The sequence below is a fragment of the Sarcophilus harrisii genome, chromosome 5, assembly GCF_902635505.1.
Source record: "Sarcophilus harrisii chromosome 5, mSarHar1.11, whole genome shotgun sequence".
Taxonomy (NCBI): domain Eukaryota; kingdom Metazoa; phylum Chordata; class Mammalia; order Dasyuromorphia; family Dasyuridae; genus Sarcophilus; species Sarcophilus harrisii.
Window position 1 is genome coordinate 238,373,949 of NC_045430.1, and position 19,437 is coordinate 238,393,385.

General features: G+C 35.3%; 1 protein-coding gene across 1 annotated transcript in view; it reads left to right on the forward strand.

Annotated features, from left to right (window-relative positions):
* The first annotated feature begins 8,323 nt into the window (after positions 1–8,323).
* The window catches only part of MINDY3 (MINDY lysine 48 deubiquitinase 3), a 95,870-nt gene continuing 84,756 nt past the window's right edge, over positions 8,324–19,437 (forward strand). The window contains exons 1-2 of the mRNA XM_012551269.2: positions 8,324–8,744; positions 17,967–18,046. Of these exons, the coding sequence (XP_012406723.1) occupies positions 8,651–8,744; positions 17,967–18,046 (174 nt within the window). The 5' untranslated portion in view covers positions 8,324–8,650. The remainder of the gene's footprint in view (positions 8,745–17,966; positions 18,047–19,437) is intronic.

Below are 19,437 nucleotides of genomic sequence, written 5' to 3' on the forward strand. Positions count from 1 at the left end.
ATTAAAGTACAATCATGAAATTGTGAGTATTTAAAGGAAAAAAAAAAAAAAAACAATCTGATCCGTCCAGCACAATGTACCACTAGTGGTGGTTTCATGGAATGGCACTCTGTTTCCTTGTCAGTCACTTAGTAAACATTTATTAAGCACTTTCTATGTGCCAGGTGCTATGCTATGTGCTGGAGATAAAAAGAAAGGTAAGATAGTCTCTGCTTTTGAGGAGTTCAGAGTTTAATGAGGGAGATGACATGCAAACAACTATGCACAAACAAATATAAGGAATAAACAGGAAATAATCAAGAGGAAAGCACTAAAATTAGTAGGGAACAAGAAATGCAGGATTTTACCTGGGACTTGAAGGAAGCTAGGAGAAGGAAGTACAGAGGAAGAGCATTCCAGGCATGGGAAAGGCCTAGAGTCCAGACATGAAAAAAGCTAAGGATGTCATATCACTAGATCAGAGAATACAGAGAAGTGAAATGAGAAGGGTTAAAGTATTAAAAAAAAAAAAAAAAAACCTAGAAAGATTTTTGGGGAATGAGTAGCAAGTTTGAACACAAAGGAATTTATATTTAATGTGTACCTAGAAAAGTTTTCTGTTAAGATTTGGATAGCAAGTGAATTTAATTCTTAGGCACAGAGAACATGAAAGAGTCATCTGATTACAACTCAGTCAGTGAAAATCAATGCATCCACATCCTTGTCAGCATCTTTTAAAACTTTTCCTTTTCTCTAAGACATATCTCCTTCAGTTAGGAGCTTCAGAATTTAAATTTATGTTCCCATTTTATTATGGGATAGCCTTTCTCAGAACACACACACATATACGTATATGTGTGTGTATATATATATATTTTTTTTTCTGAGAAAGACTATCCCATAATTTTTATGTATAAAGATTTATGTATGTCTGCATGTTTTCTGAGATGCAGTATGACATCATAGAGTAGGAATAAAGGAAATCTGGTATAAAAGTCCACCTTATATACTCAATTGCAATAGTACTATCAGTAAATCATTACACACACACACACACACACACACACACATATATATATATATATAATTTTGACTTTCTGAAAATTCTCAGTTTCTTATTATAAAGAAAACTTCTAATGCAATGGTATTAGAAAATAATCTTTAGAATCCTAGATCTATGGTGTAAAGGGGCCTCAGAGGCCTTTGAGTTAAGCCTCATTTTAACTAAGATCCAGGAAAGTTAAGTGACTTCACAAGTTACCAAGTTAGTAAACTCACATCAGGAACTGAAATCTGATTTGCCTTCCATTGCCCATCCTCTTTTCACTGTTCTATACTTCCTTTCTTTGTGTCATTTTAAAGGAATTGGAGAGGGGGACAAAATCTATAGTGCCTTTCAAACCTGACAAAAGATGTTAATATGTACATATTGTTTCATTATGTCAGGAAGTATAACCATTAGATCCAAATATCTATTGCTTTAGAAAATGAATAAATTTAAAGTTTCAAATACTGTTAAATAAACTGAAAAATGAAACAATGTAACTCAATAGATAGATGATCTTAAATCCTTTTAAAAAGTGTGTGTACATGTGTATACACACATGTATACATATAAAAGACTTCTTGGCACAGTGGATACAGGGTCAGTTTTGAAATAAGAAGGAACAGATTGTACCTCAGATGAGCATGTACTATGGTATTCTAGGCAACTCTATAAATTGTGCACCTATTTGGTTGGAGTAAGTCCCTACACTAGGGGCTTCCTTCCAAACATTACAGATATCTAACAATGTGACATGTGATATACATAAAATAAATTCAAATTCCATAAAATAAATTCAACTGTAACACAATGGCACCACCTGTTGAGGTATTGGCAGAACTGAAATAAACCAGAACTGAGAGCAGTGTTGTCTATTGAGATACACTAAGAATGTCAGTAATGATCTCCCTTCCTCCCTCCCCGGTGACCCAGTTTATCTAACATAGTTTGCATTATGGCTAGTGCCTCATCCCCTTACTAAATCACAAGCTCTTAGAGAGGAGAAGTCATATCCAATTTCATATTTCTCTCAGTGCCTAGCACAGTGCTCTCTGCATTCTGATAGTCATAAAAAATGATTGCTTTAGAACATTAATTTGGTACTTAAGAATATTAAGTAAGAAAAAAAATTGGACATGATGAAAAATGAATATTATCACAGCAAAATGAAACAAATGAAAAAAAATTTAACAGACAAGAAGTGACTGGTGACTGGCCTGAAGATAATTATGTGCAGCAAAATCAACAAATTAGAGTAAAAATCAACATCAAAAACAAATTCAATTATATCCCAAAGAGATTTTAAAGGAGGGAAAGGGACCCACATGTGTAAAAATGTTTGTGGCAACATTTTTTATAGTGGCTAGAAAATGGAAACTGAATGGATACCCATCAATTGGAGAATGGTTGAATAAATTATGGCATATGAATGTTATGGAATATTATTGTTCCATAAGAAAAGACCAGCAGGATGATTTCAGAGAGGCCTGGAGAGATTTATGTGAACTGATGCTAAGTGAAGTGAGCAGAACCAGGACATCATTATACACGGCAACAAGATGATCAATTCTGATGGACGTGGCTCTCTTCAACATTGAGATGATCCAAACCAGTTCCAATTGTTCAGTAATGAAGAGAGCCATCTATACCCAGAGAGAGGACTGTGGGAACTGAGTGTGGTTCACAGCATAGCATTTTCACTCTTTTTCTTGTTGTTTGCTTGTATTTTATTTTGCTTCTCTTTTTTAATGGCTTGATTTGATTTTTCTTGTGCAGCACGATAATTGTATAAATATGTATACATATATTGGATTTAACATATTTCTACCTTGTTTAACATATATTGGATTACTTGCCATTTAGGGGAGGGCGTGAGAGAGGGGGAAATTGGAACACAAGGTTTTGCAAAAGCTAATGTTGATGAATTGTTCATGCATATGTTTTGAAAAATGAAAAGTTTTAATAAAAATATAAAAAAATTCAAAGAAGGGATTAACAAGAGAAAAGCTGCATACAATGAGAATAGTTTTATCTTAATCTATCCAAGTAAGTTCTTAATGCTAAAAAATGAGAAATTTATAAACTGAAATTCAAGAAATCAGACTATCACTTTTCTTATAGAAATTTACCAATATCATCACAAGAAGTCAGTAGAGCCCAGAAACTATCTCAGTCAAGAAACACTTTTTTTTATTATACTTTTTTATTGACAGAATATATGCATGGGTAATTTTTCAACATTGTCCCTTGAAATCACTTCTATTCCAACTTTTCCCTTCCCTCCCTCCACCCCCCCCAGATGGCAGGCAGTCTCATACATGTTAAACATGTTAAAGTATATCTTAAATACAATATACGTGTATATAATTATACAGTTCTCTTATTACACAAGAAAAATCGTATTTAGAAAGGTAAAAATAAACTGGAAAGAAAAACAAAAATGCATGCAGTCCACATTCATTTCCCAGTGTTCTTTATCTGGGTGTAGCTGGTTCTGTTCATCACTGATCAATTGGAACTGAATTGAATTTTCTCATTGCTGAAGATATCCACTTCCATCAGAATTGATCCTCATGTAGTATTGTTGTTGAAGTATAATGATCTCCTGGTTCTGCTCATTTCACTTAGCATCAGTTCATGGAAGTCTCTCCAAGCCTCTCTGTATTCATTCTGCTGATCATTTCTTACAGAAGAATAACATAACATTCATAACATTCATATAATTATATATATATATATATATATATATATATAATTCATATAATCCATAACATTCATATACCACAATTTACCCAACCTATTCTCCAATTGATGGGCATCCATTCAATTTCTAGTTTCTAGTCACTACGAAAAGGGCTGTCACAAACATTTTGGCACATACAGGTCCCTTTCCCTCCTTTAATATCTCTTTGGGATATAAGCCCAGTAATAACACCGCAGGATCAAAGGGTATACACAATTTGATAACTCTTTGAGCATAGTTCTAGATTGCTCTCCAGAATGGCTGGATTCGTTCACTACTCCATCAACAATGCATCAGTGTCCCAGTTTTCCCACATCCCCTCCAACATTCATCATTATCTTTTCCTGTCATCTTAGCCAATCTGACTGGTGTGTAGTGGTATCTCAGAGTTGTCTTAATTTGCATTTCTCTGATCAGTAGTGATTTGGAACATCCTTTCATATGAGCAGAAATAAAAGAAACTTTTTTTTCACAAATAGAGAGACAGAGTAGCCACATGCCACTAATTGGTGTACTCAAAAAAACACTATAGAGAAAAACAGAAGATTGCAAGCAATATCATCTCACAAAACAACAAACAACAAAAAAGTGGAGAAGTAATATAGGAAATATTGGTCCTCCAGTAATTTAGATTCAATACTAGAATTAAATGTAAATGCTCTTATAAAATTTGACAACTAATAAATATATACTTAGACACAGAAGCAGAGGGATATTGAGTAGGAATATTCAGTGAGGACACTCTCATGATTAATAGGAGGGCAGTTCCTCTGCCCCTGTGCTACTTATGTCAGCCTTACCCATTAAACCTCAAGACCCAGTTTGTTTCTCTAGGAGACCAAAAAGCCAAATTAATATCCTGAGTCAATTAAATCTTAAGGAAATCTATGATACTTTCTAAGAAGCAAAACTAATATAGCCTGAATGGAACAAGGCCTTAGAATAATCCTTCCACCCTAAGCAAAAAAAAAAAAAAAAAAAAAAAAGAGTCTGGGAAATAATTAAGGAAAATCATTCCAAAATAGTTATTCCCAGAATTAGAGTTAAAGCAATGAATAAAAAGTATGGACAAGATTCATCAGCATTTCTACAATTATCTGTTCTTGTTATTGATCTCTGCCATATTTGAGTTCTAAAAATCTTAGAACATGATATTCAATGTAAGGAAGGAAAAAGCAGTTAGGATCATGTACTTAGAGCTCAAAAATACCTTTAAGGTTGAATCCAATCCCCTTATTTTTCATATGAGGAAACCATGGCCCCCAAATTAATATATTGTTCAAGGTCACACAGCTGGTAAGTAGCAAAAGTGGGATTTTCATTCAGGTGTTTTTACTACAAATGCAATGCTTACCAAGATGAAATTGGAACAATCAGCTCAAGCACACACAAAAAGATTCTATACATTACAGGAAGGAAAGCTAACAGGTCAGTTGTTAGTGAAGGCCTTGACTAATTTCTTGCCAACATTTTCCTAGTTTGCTCCAAATTGCTTCTTTCTATATCTATTATAAAGTAAAATGATACTGATTTACTTTGAAATATACTCATTAACATCAATTAAGAAAATAATTATAAAATGGGTATATGAATACTTTAGCACAATAATAGATATGCGATGTTGATATAGGGCATTCTTTCACTGATGTAGACTATACCAAATATGTCTTATATTATATGACTTTTGTATATGTCCACAGATAAATTTGTCATGCTTAAAGTCATCCTCAAGATATTTTTTCTGTCTTATGATCCAATCATAACATTCAATTTATCTCTGTTTTTCCTTGCACTCTATTTCATAATCATCTCATCTCTTTTTCTGGTCATATGTTTTTTGTAGGGAATCTCTTATTTGCATGCAAATCATTGTTCCTAACATGCTAAAACTTATGCCCACCAACCTGACAGTTTTTAAAGCACTGAGGAATCACTTTTCAAGATATATTAAAGAAGATGCCAAAAAAAGAAATTATAATTTGGTGGGGAAAAGTGTTTGAAAGAACATTAAGAACCACTTGTCCATGTGACAATTTTCTCTTCTCAATATAATTATGAAAATAGGGTCCACACATAATTTAAGTTATCCTTGATGAAAATGTAAGCCTGTTGTCAGGCTGTCTGAGATGATTTTCTACAAAAGACCAAATTCTTATATGTTTGTGACTGGAAAATATACATCATACAAGTTCCTACTATGTTTACTAATCACTAATTACAAAAACTATTTGATTAAGAAGAGCAAAACATAGCTGCAAAGAATCTCCTCCAACAAATTTTCTACCATGCTTATGTTAACATATAAAATACTTGGAAAAAGTAACTACAGAGATAACATAGTTTTTTTAAATTATTTTTATATCAGTCAATATATAAAATAATTAGGGACATACTTACCCAATATCTGTCATTGTCATGGAGAATGTCCTACTTTTATAATCCAGCTAAAGGAGTAATTCTATTTTAAAAAAAAAGATTTTAAAAAAGATTGTTTGAAAAGAAGTGGCAAACCTATCCACAATTATCACTTTATCACTGATTCTTATAACTCAATAGCTATGACCTCAGGTCCTGCTGCAATTTTATAGAAGTAAATGTGTATACTAAGAGTTATGGGGTTGAGTATAAAATACTTTTTAATTGAATTAATCTAATTTAATTATAAATTTAATATGTAAAGGAGGACTACAAAATTATATGAGGTAGAAGGATAACCATTTAGGTTACAGGTTAAGAGATAGAATAATACATTTTTTCATATTATCTTCATAGGTTGCTATGGCACAGAAAATGTTTTGTTATCTTTCAAAATGTGGAATCTAGCAGTCCCAATAATACTGACTTTAATAAAAAAGACATCAAAATTATTGCTTTGATACTTTGAAAGTGGTGATACTGTCTTGAAATGGAAAGTGAACAAAGAGAAACTTCATTAATATCTACTGACTCATATTTTCCTGGTTCATACCAACCCAATAGTAAGGAAAATTATAGATCAAATGCTTTTCCCTTTTGCTCCCTGACTACTACCATACTTTCTTGTTGGCCTCTCTGCATCAGGTTTTTCCCCTCTCTAGTTCATCTATCACTCTGTTGTCAAAATGATCTTTCTAAAATATAGATCTGATCATGTCATATTACTCCCCACCCCATAATTCTTTTTTCAAAGCTCTGTTCATATCTTTCTAGTCTTTTTAGACTTGCACATACTGAGCTTCTTGCAGAAGATACTTCATCTCCCTTCCATCCATTTTCACTAACTATCCCCTGTATCTGAAATTCTTCACCTCTTCACCTCCACTTTCTGGTCTCTCTGGCTTCCTTTTTTAAGTATCAGATAAAATCTCTTGCGCAATAAGCCTTTCCTAGTCATCCTTAATATTAGTGCTTTCCCTCATAGAATTACTTCTAACTTGTTTGTACATATTTCTTTGCATACCATGTCCCCCATTAGATTGTAAGTTTCATGAGTGTAGGAACTTTTTTGTTGTTGTTGTTTTCACTTGTTCCTTTCTTTGTATCTCAGTATTTAGTATATCTATCATGTACTAGGGATTTAATAAACATGTGGTTGATGATGTTACTTTGTAACTTTTTGAAGAATACTTTCATTTCTCATATTTGCCTATCTATAACAATTGCTTTTTAATTAACCTGTCATTGAACCAAATGTCAATATTATTATCTTATAGCCACACACTAAACCGATGATAACTCACATTCAAATTTAAACAGGAAATGTAGAAACAATCATTTTGCAATTTATAGGCTTGTAGAATTAGACATGTCGACCTCAGAGATGCCAAATCCCACTAGAGGAAGCAGAAGTCCAGAGATTTGGGGACTTGTTCTGCACAAGTACGCAAAGGGAGAGCTTAATTTGGATTCAATTTCACGTGGATGAGGTTTTTCCATCAGAATTATCTCAGGATTCCTAGAGGCTTTGAGCAGCCTGGGTTCAACACAGAAAACAGCAGAGCTCAGATTCATAGTCCCGTGGCTCCAAGTTTAGGATTTAAATGACTTGTCCAGATTTACAATCAGTAGGTGTTCTGGACGCCACCTGGCTGGCTCTGTCCCACTGTAAGTCACATTACTACTACCACTGACAATACCTAACACACACAAGACAGTAAGAGCTGGAGAGAAAGAGCACAGAGGAGTGGGATTCTTCAGGGACTGGCAGGTGGCCGTTCTTTGCCCAGTTTTCACCCGCTCATCGGGGTTACCCATAGACTGGACAGAACAACACTGTTGTTTTATTATTATTGAATGATACTTTCACAGACAGAGGGAGCTGGGACCTTGCCTCCAGCGAGCCTTGGAAAGCCCTCTTCAGGGTATGACTGAGGCGCTGTGGGGATGGGGAAGAGGAAAAAAGGACGGTGGCTGGCTTCTGAAGAAACTTCCCCAGCGGGGGCCAGTCTCCATTCACCCACTGAACCAAAGGGAAGGAGTGGCTGGACAGCTCCCCAAGTTCAAGAAGGAAGGCGCGCCCCTAGCACTTCGGCCACTTCCGCTTCCGGGAGGCGTCCCGCCTCCCAGGCTCGGACGGGTGGGTGGGGCCAAAGGGAGGAAGTAGCGGAGAACAACTTCCGGTCCTGCGGAAACTCGGCGCGGTGCCTTAGCTGACAGGCGCCGGATCCCGTGCAGAAGTGCCCGGTCCCTTCCATCCTCTTCCCGGTCCTCGTCTTCCTTCTCCTCCTCCTTCTTCTTTCCTTCCTCTTCTTCCTCCTCTTTCTCTTTTTTCTCTCCCTCCGCCTCTTTTGCCATCTCCTCCCCTTCGCCTCCGCTGCCTCAGCCCGAGCCTTCCCAGCCTCCCCAATCCCCATGTTTCGGGGCGGGAGGCCTGGAAGCGAAAACCCGTTCGCCGGCCCTTCATCATGTCCGAACTGACGAAAGAGCTGATGGAGCTGGTGTGGGGCCCCAAGTCCAGCCCCGGCCTCTCCGACACCATCTTCTGCCGCTGGACTCAAGGTACCGCGGGGCCCGCGCCCCTCCCCCGGGTCCCGCGGGGCTCGTCGCCCCCTTGGCCTGGGCCCTTCGGGCGCGGGGCGGGCAGGTGCCAGATCTCGGGGATCGGGACCCTACCCCGCCTGGGGCGGGAAAGTCCCAGCCGAGGCGCTCCCAGAGGGCGGTGGTGTGGTCTGGCTCCGAGAGCGCTGCCCGGGAACTTCAAAAGAAAGATAACTTACGTCCTTAGGATCGGTTTCCTTTGTAATCGTACACAGGGGAAGGCATTTTAGCAAGTGAACAAGCAGTGACTAAGCCCCCGTGATGTGTCTGGCACCTTGTGAAACGCTGGGAATACAAAGACAGACGGCCATACAAAATGACCCTGCTCCCCAGGGGGTTAGTTTATGGAAAAACGTTACGAGAAGGGAGGCGGGCTTCTTCAGACTGCCAGAGTGGGGCATGGAACAAAAAGATGAAAGCTCTCGGGGCTACACGCTTCATCCGCGTCCGTTTCCTAGAAAAGGTCCATTTAGTTGGATTGTTCTAGACTAAGGTTACGGAGCCTCTTGTCTACCCTCCATTCCTGTCAGTTTCAACTTTTAAAAGGGTGACCTCATCGAATTATTCTAGGTTAAGGTTAAGAACCCCTTCACTACACTTAAGTCCTCATCAGTTTCCTTAAAAATTCCCTTTAGTTGGATTAGTCTGGCCTTTGGTGAAGATCCCCTTGGCAACACTTTGTCCACACCGGTTTCCTATTTAAAAAAAAAAAATGATTTAGTTCACCTGTTTTAGGCTAAAGTTAAGAACGTCCCTTTTCTACACTTTTAACCTTATCAGTTTCCCGTTTAAAAAAAAAAAAAAAAAGATGGCTGTGATGATTTAATTGTATTGTTTTCAACTTGGTTTAGAACTTTTTCTCTATATTTTGTGTTCTCATTAGTTTCCCATAGAAATGAGTGACTAAGTTGGAATATTTTAGGGTAAGGTTAATAAAAAATTCTTGGTTCACACTTTGTACCCTCATCAATTCTCCTCCACCCTTCACCACCAAAAAAGGATGACTCAATTAGATTGTTCCAGACTGAGATAAATTAAGAAGCCTCTTTGCTGTTCACATCAGCTTTTTTCTTAGACTTAGATTGTGTTAAGGGAGGAAAATAAGAGGTGGATGGGTGGTCAGAAGAAGCTATTTTATTACAACTTAGATGTTGTAATTGTTTGTGGTATGTCACTAATGTTCAAGGTGTGGTACAGGATATAAGATTACACTATATTATTGCCTTCAAAGTTTAGATGAGAGGACAAGACTGTTTTCTTGTGGACCATTATATCTCTCTTATGAAAGGGTGGGGGATTTTATCTTCAGAGCCCAGGGGAGCCAAGAACACCAAATAGTTCCCCCAGTGCTGTGGTAATTTTGGCAGATCACATTTGGAATTGTATTTCTGGATATGAGAGTAAAAGTTTGTGGTTACTTTTGAGACAACCTTTTGGGTATTTTTTTTTTAAATTCTAAAACAGCTCACTTATGGAACAAATATCTGCTGGAGAAAGTGATTATTGAATATTTAAAATTGAAAACAGAATATACATCATAAAGAAAAAGATAATAATCCCTTTCTTGGAATTGTTTCACTATGTTTCAAAATAAGAACTATCGTATTTTAGAGTTGGAAGTTTAAAGATACTTTACTCCATCCTTTCTCTACTTCATTTTAGGACAGTTGGGTTTTATTTAAACTCAAAACCTAAAATAGTGTGTTGACAGCTGCTTAATATATATTTATTGATTAATGACAAATTAGAAATTGGTTCCTTTCCCAGGGTAAGTGGCATGTCAAAATCATAGCTCTGGTTAGTAGTAAAATCATAGAATCTTTAAATTGGAAGTATTCCCAAGTGGCCAAATAGTCCAGTTTATGTCTAAATAAGAGTCCTTTCTGTGTCATACTAAGTAGTTATCTCAGTACTTCCAATAAGAGGGAACACACTACCCTCTTAGAAGCCCATTTTATTTTTTATAATTCAAATGAGTAAATTAGTCAGTTTTTCTTTTATTTGAGCCTAACTATCCTCCCTTTCCCCTTCTTTTCCTTTTATTGTAACTTCTATACTTTGGTTCTACATTTGGCCCTCTTGGACCAGAAAGAAAAGCCTGATCTTTCTTCCATATAGCAATCTTTCAAACACATGAACACAGCCATTCATATCCCAGTCTCCTCCATTCTTAAATTTCCCAGCTTTTTCAGTGACCAGTATATGATCTGAACTCTTTACTAAATCATTTCCATTTAAACTGTTTGCTATTCCCCAAACACTTTAAAACATCCCCTACTTCTAAACCTTTGCATAGGATATCCTCCGTACCTGCAATACATTGCCTCCTCCTTAGAATCACTAATTTCTTTTCTGCATGAGATCTATACTGATTTCTGCCTTTCTCTTCCTTAGTACTGCTGTTACTCCTCAAAATTACTTTATATTTGGTTTAGGAATTGTGGTTGTTGCAGTGATACTTGTGCTAGCATAGTGCTTGGCACAAGTAGATACTTAGATACTTTGAATAAATCTTATGTCCACTGTTTTAACCCATCAGAATCTTTGAATTTTGATTTTGTGTTAGAATTGCTTCTCAGTGTTGTTTCATTTGCACACTTAATATAGGCTTTTTTTTTGGGGGGGGGGGAACAATTGACTATCTAGTCATCTATACCTCTGAATATAAATGTTCATGTTTATCTTAAGACTGCATTAATTCTTTAGGGCCTTGAAGACCTCCTTTAAGTTGACATCAAGTCATCATAGTTCTGTTAAAATACAGCTCTCCTTATTTTCTGCACCATTTTCATCTTATTGTTTTGATGGAATTTCTGATCATTCTATATATATATATCTCTTGATGGGATGTAATTGGTCTAAAATCTTGCATTTTCAAATCTTAAATTTTACGTTTTCCTTTTAATTACTTTTTGGATCTTTGTATTTTGATAACAAACATGAATAAAACTGGTGATATTTATGCATTGTGTTGAAATTAAAAAAAAACTCAATGTAACATTATTTTGCTTGCCTCAAAACTCACCATCTAATCTATATGTAATCTGTGATAATGTTTTTACCTTGCTAAAATAAGGAAATATTAAACTTATATTTTGAACTGTTAAAGTAAATTTACAGTGTGGTTAGTGTAGTTGAAATAGTTTAATTGTGGGCTTTGCCAAACCTAGAGAATACCAGGTTTTTAGACCAGAAAGCTACTTTAGAAATCATCAAGCCCAACTGCCTTATTTTATAGATGAGAAAGTTGAAGGAAAGAGATTTTAGATGGGTGCTCTTGTCCTCAAGAAGCTGTCAATCTTTAGTTCCAAATAAAATGTTTGAGAGAATATGTTCTCTTATATTTATCCTTTATAAAATGTAAAATAAAATTGAACTTGACAAGTTTTCAAAAGGAATAATAGTGATGAAGCATATCATTTTCTTGTAATAGTGTTCTTTTGCATTGGATAGTTTCACCCTGATGTATTCTCAGTTCTGAAAGAAATGCTTGTGTTCTCAAGTTTTCTTTGACAGTTAACCCACACCTAAAGAACTACTACACCTACTTTTAGGTGTAGTTTTAATGCTTTAAGGTTTGCCGAATGCTTTCTTCACTACAGCTGGTTGAGATAAATAATATCACAATTATTATTATTATTTTTGGAAGTGGTAAATTAACTAAGGTTGTCCAGTAGGTGGAATATTTGTGGCTATTCTGCTAGTAAGTGCATGCCTGTTTTCTGTGATTCTAACTTTCCATAAGTCTTGACCTAGACTTTAATCAAATTGAAAAGTACATACATTTCAGCATTAAAATATGATTAACTAATGGACTTTTGGATTTTTGCAGATACAAGATTATATGTATAAAATTGCTGAAAAATATTAATTAGAGTAAATGCTTTTACAGGGAATAATTTAATAAATATCACTTCAGAATTTAGAATGTTTCATATTCACTTAGAAAAATACTTAACAGAACAAAATACTTTAGATGAGCAATTCCAAACATTGTAAATGTTTCAGGGCTACTAAGTATATGCATTTGGTGATTAAATTGGTTACACTGAAATGAAGTTTGGAGTTGGCGTTTGTTTTATTTTATTTATTTATTGAAGTTCCAATTGCTAGAGATTGCTCCAGTGGTCATTTGGGATATCAGAGTAGACAATGAGACTCCACTTTGCTGCACTTAAAATGCTGCATTAGTGTTCTGACATCAACTCTGGCATTGTTTCACAAATCTATAATGGTACTTAGTATTGGATTGCATTCAGATCTTGAGCCATCATAAAGAAAAAATTGGTAGATTTAAGATTTGCTTTTTGGTTTGTTTTTTTTTTTGGGGAGGGGGTTGGTTTGTCTGTTTGATTTTTAGAAATAAGGCTTTTTTAAAGACCGTGTTTAGAGGATATTTCTCTTCTAGAATTGCCACTGGCTGATCAAATGGAGAAATTTTGAAATGTAATCGGAGCATAGGCATCTATATGCTGGCAACTGCACTAGAGTGAGTTTTGAAATGGCAGAATTCCAGTACAAATTATTTTCATGAATATCTAGAAATGAAAGTCATCCTTATAGATCTGGCATAACTTGTCAAAAATACATTGACAGGCTAATCTCATTCCTTTTTATTGTTTTGGATTGTGTTAATTAGTATCAGAAGGAGGCTATAAGTGTGGTTTATGGTTTATCTAAATAGTAGCAAAATGTTTGATAATTATTCTTATGAACAAGATGTAGAAATGTGGACTAAATGATAGGTTAGGGAAGGAGAGAGGAAGCTCATTAAAGAGCAGAACAGAAAGATGAGTCATTAGTAGTTTGATGGTAACTTGGCAGTTGTATTTAATGACTTACTCTAGAAATCTTTTCTTGTCTCTGTGTTGTTTTAATACCTTTATGACCTGAATATAGGGATATGTTTATACACTAAATAGAGAAATCGATTAAATATATATATATGTGTGTGTGTATATACACACACATATGTAGATATGTGTGTATAAGATGCGTATTCTAAATGTAAACACATACTATAGTTAAATATATAATGCAAACAGCAAATCTATACATATATGGCATGTACATTTGTGTTCATATGAAGTATTCAGGTGACATAAGGTAGAAATAGCTAATACACTGCTAACAGGACACAAAAAGTATTTGATAAGCTACAATTGATCTCTGCATGGTGAAATTTAACAGACTGGCCAAAACATTGGCTTAAAATACACACACACACACACACACTCACACACACATATGTATGTGGGGTGGGTATTACAAGGGAAAGTTTCTGTATCAGGATAGAGATAAGTTAGTGAATAATGATTGCAACTCCCCCCAAAAGGAAATCATAACATTTAAAATGCACAAAACAAACAAAGAGTATGTAGAAAGGGACATAAACTAATGGTTTTTACTATTTTTAAAATTTGCATATATTTAAGGAAAACTACATTCGAAATTATTTCTTATTCTTTGTATACTGAAATGTTTATGGTTTATTAAAAAGATGCTGTATAAAAAACAGGGACATGGAAAGCTTTTTATTATCATAAAATCAATTTTAAAAATACAGGATTGAAGATGGACATGTGTAATGGGCTGAGGTTTGAGTTGATGCACTGAGGTCCCAAGTAAGTGAGGCTAAATAGTAATTGGACTATATCTATTAATATACATGATTGGATAAAGAATGGTCCCTGCCCACTCTCCTTGCAAGTCCTGATGTGTGTTGTATAGGAAATGACGATTTTGGTGGGTGGAGGCAGAGAGAGACAGGAAGAGAAGCTGGGAGAGATTGGGCCTGGGTTCCATACTCCTAGCTGCTGGTCCTGTGGCTGCTGGTCTAGCTAGCTTCTTGACTCAGCTACACACATTGCTATTGCCCATTCTCTTCCACATCCGATCCTTCTTCACTGAGAATAAAGACTGACGATTTCCCCCTAACCTGAATTCCTGACTCTGGCTGATTTTAAAATACGCGATCTTCACAGACATGGAAGAGTATTTTAGTGGACTTTAGATTCACTGTGCATAGTGTGAAGTCTAATGTCCAGGACAAGGACAGTGATAGTATCATTGTACTACTCTCCCCTGGTGAGATCATACCTTATGTTCAGGAAAGTCATAGATGAAGTGGAGAATGACTAGAGAAAGTAATGGGGATCATAGAATTAGAGTTAGAAGGGATCTTAGAAGCCATCTAGTTAAACTCTTAAGATGAGAGTTGATGAAATGAGAAAATTGGGGCCCAGATAGTTTGTGACTTGCCCAAAGTCAGTCAAGGTGTAAGTGAAAGAAACTTATTTTGATTGAAGTTTGGCTTCCTCTACTTCCAATTTTTTTTTTTTCCTCTGTACAGTCATAACTGGTGAAGGACCTTGAGTTGCCTACCATATATTTTTCCTCTGTTTACTATTTCCAGTTTATCCTGTAGCTTATTTTGTACATAGTTGCATGTTATCTCCCGCTTTAGACTGGAAACTCCTTGAGAGCAGGGTTTACTTTTTGCCTTTTTTTATTACACCCCTTTCTATAGCCCCCACCCCCCAGAGATTAGTAGTGTTTTGCAAAGGGTACTTAGTAACTATTTATTGAAAAATTCCGTTTTGCAGCAAAGGAAGGGAGATGTATTTTCTCCTTTTTTAAGTATCAAGTTTCCACATAATTATACAACATTCAGTTTTGTTCTGGTTTTTCTCATTTACGTTGTTATAGTCATTTTGCATTTTTGGTAATTATTTCATTCAGTGTCAGTTCATGAATGTATTTTTCACAGGAAATTATTTTTCATATGTTTGGCATGTCTTCCCACTTAAAGTTTATGAAAAAGTTTATACTAACACATACTTCTTTTTTCTGTAACTTAAATTCTAACACATAAAGACATAATATGAACTAGTGTAGAACAAACTAAAAACAAGGGGCAGCTAGGTGAAGTGGAGAGAGCACTGTCCTTGGAGTCAGGAGAACCTGAGTTCAAATTTGGCCTCAGACACTTAACCCCAACTGTCTCACAAAAATAAATTAAAAATAAAAACAACATAAAAATCTAATAGCTACAAAATATAAAAAACAGAACCAAAAAAAACCCCACCATTTAAAGTTCATGACATATAATTAATTGTAATGACCAAAATGGCTAAAAAACAGCTAAGTACAGTAAATAGAATGTTGGACTTCAAGTTGGAACAACTTGAATTCAAATCTGCTCTCACACTTAGTAACTATGTAATACCTACTTCTTGAGGTTGTGAGAATCTGATAACTTGATATTTGTTAAGTGCTTAACATAGTTCCTGGCACTTAATATGTACTTGATGAATGCATATTACTCTTTTCTTCTCCTACTGGAAAAACTAGCCACAAAACATTACCTTTAATGGTTTGAAACAGGTCATTTAAATCAAACCTGCCTCTTCAATTTCTGCTCCCTGCTCCTAATTCAGCATTGGGATCAAGCAGAACAAATTAATCACTCTTCTAATTAATAGATTTTCAGTACTGAAATATTCTTTTCATGTTCTTCTTAAAATTCTTTTTTCTCCTAGCTAAACACCCTAAGTTTATTTAAGGGACCCTCATTTTATGGCATCAATTCAACTCTAATTTAAAGTTCTTACTGGCATCTGACCTTTACATCATCTTAATTTCTGATCATATTCCCTCTTTAAACAACTATTCCTTGTAATAAAGAATAAAAGGGGAGGAGGAAGAAATTAAGCCAAACTAATAAATTAATCAACTAAGTTGGATATTAACTGCTCTCCCCAAAATTACCAGTGATCTGTTCGTTAAATCTAATGACCTTTTCTTAATCCACATTCTTCTTGACCTCTATAGCTTCTGACAAAGTTGATCAGCTTCATCTCCTTGATAACTCAGAGGTTTTCATGACACTATTTCGCTGTCTCCATTAATGGATTTTTATCCAGTGGCTGACCTCCACTAATTGTGAGTGTCCCTCAGGCCTCTGTCTTTGATTTTCTTCTCATCTCCCACTAGATCCCAGTTGACAGTTTCATCAACTTTAAGGGAGTTTCAAATCTTCTTATTTAACCCTAACTTGTCTCCTAATCTCCAGTCTTATATCTCAAACTTCCTTTAGGCCATGTTGAACCGGATGTCCTATCTTAAACATATCCAAAACTGAATTAATTATCTTTCTACTCAAATTCTCCCCTCTTCCACACTTCCCTGTTAATATTGAGGGTACCATCATCCTTATAGTATAGGGCTTACAGCCTTGGTGTCATCCTTGATTTCCTCTCTCTCATCCCCCCACTATAAAATCTGTTGCAAAAGCCTGTCTGTTTTACCTTCATAAAATTTTTCGAATGTGACCCTATTTTTCTCCAACCCTACTACCACCCTTATCTCATATCTGGACTATTGGTTGGTCTGCCTGCTATAAGTCTTTCCCACTCTAGTTCATCTTCCATTTAGCTCTCAATGATCTTCCTTGAAATTCAGGTCTGAGCTTGTTACTTCTTTCCTACTTAGTAAACGTCTATGGCTCCCTATCACTTCCAGGATCAGCTATAAAATTCTCTACTTGACTTTCAAAGAACCTTTCCCCTACCCACTTTTCTGGCTTTCTTACACATTTGCATAATACATAATATATAATTTTACACATACTCTTCAATTCAGCTCTTTGTTCCTTAAAAAATAATAATAATAATAATAATAATCTCTTTAAGGCAGTTTCACTCCAAGAAGACTGCATTTTGAATTTTTTTTTTTTTTTTTTTTTTTTTTTTTTTTAGGAAGGAGCAAAACCATTTTAGTACCAGCATACATTTATTAGACTCCTAATTGTTATATAGCTTTTGCCTATGCACAACTTTTATGATAGGCAAAACAAACTTTTGTAATCCCAGAAGAGTCAATAATGACATTTGTAAATAAAGGTAATCTAGGACCTCTGTCATTTTTTGCCCAGCCTGTTTTTGTTTGAGCATTGAGTAAATATTAAATAGTAAGCTTTAGAGATTCATCACCCTGAAACCAAACTCAGGAAGATCTAAGGTATACTTAATACTAATAACAATAGACTTGAGATGTCTCCAGCCTTTTACTCCACTAATCAATGAACTCCATAGATATTTTGTTTGCTCTGATGAGTGGTATTTCTCATAGACACATTTATTTCACGATCTTTTTAATCATTTTATTTATTTTTACTTTTAGGCTTTGTGTTTAGTGAATCAGAAGGTTCTGCATTGGAACAACTTGAAGGTGGCCCCTGTGCAGTTATTGCTCCTGTTCAGGTAATATGTGCTAGTGATGATTATTACAACATACATGGTTAGGAGATTCAGTGTTAAATCTGAGGGTTGTTTGTTTTTGTAAGGGGGTTCATCTGGGCCCATGTTTGCATTGCTTTAAGGAACTTCTCAAGCAACGTGTATATATATATATCTCTGGGTATTTCACCTATAACTTAAAATTCTAGGTTTCCTGAGGCAGTGAGGATAAATCATTTGCCCATAGTCACATAAGCAGAGGCGATTTTGAATCCAGGTATTCTTGCTTCAAGGCTGCCTTTTTTACATATTATGCCTGTGCCACATTGCCTCCCATATTTGCAAAGTTGTTGGTTTACAAAAATTTGTATAATAGTTAATCATGGACATAAGGCTCTTACTCATCTTGAACTAACATAAGGTGCTATATAAGCCTAAAAGGATAAAATGCTGATTTATAAATATATATTTCCACAATGTTCATGCATGTACTTCTTTGAATACTTAGAGAAGTTTTTTCATATTACACTTTACCATCATAGAAACAAATATTTATGTAGCACTTTCAAGTTAGCAAAGTGTTTTGAAGGTTTTTATCTTATTTGATAATCCAGTGATATAGGGAAAACCCAGGGTCAGAGAGGTCAGAGACATATTTGATCATAGAGCTCAGAAATATCAGAGGTAGAATTTGGACTCAAATCTTTTTAACTCCAAGACCAGTATGTTTTCCACTGCACTAGTCTGCTCACTATGAACAAATAATAATTGTCACTCAATAAAATTTTACCTGCCAAGCATTGTGCTAAATACTCGGCTTACAAATACAAAAAGGAAAGTCTCTGCCCTCCAAGAGCTTATAATCTACCAGGAAAGATAACACAAAAGGAAAAGGAGTGGAGAATAGATGACTGGCTTGAGTACCCTCCTTAAGAGAAGAGCTCTTCACTCTCTAATCAGAAGTCTCCTAGGGACAGAGTCTTGGGAGATGATGAGGTTCCTGAGAGCATGATGGAAAAAGTCCAAATGAATTGTAAAGCTTTTTGCTTTCATTCACTTCCATTTGTTGAAATAATATGCCTGACAGAAGAATATACTATTATGCTCTAAATATATATTGTGTATGTAAAAATATATTAGCATAAACATATGTAATACACAATTATAATATTTTTGAATTTCTGTCATTGCAAACTGAGTTTTAAAATTAGATGTAACTTTAAATCAGTTTTAGCAGTTAAAACAAGTTCAAATGAAAAAAACCCTAAAAGAATGTTTTCATATTGGGGAAATTTCAATCCAAAAGAAACTTTCAAAGTATAGTTAAAAGATCTGAACAGAGCAATAAGAGATTACTTATACTTTAAAATTAGAGATTGAGTTTTTGCTGTTATGTATTCTAATAATTATTGCTT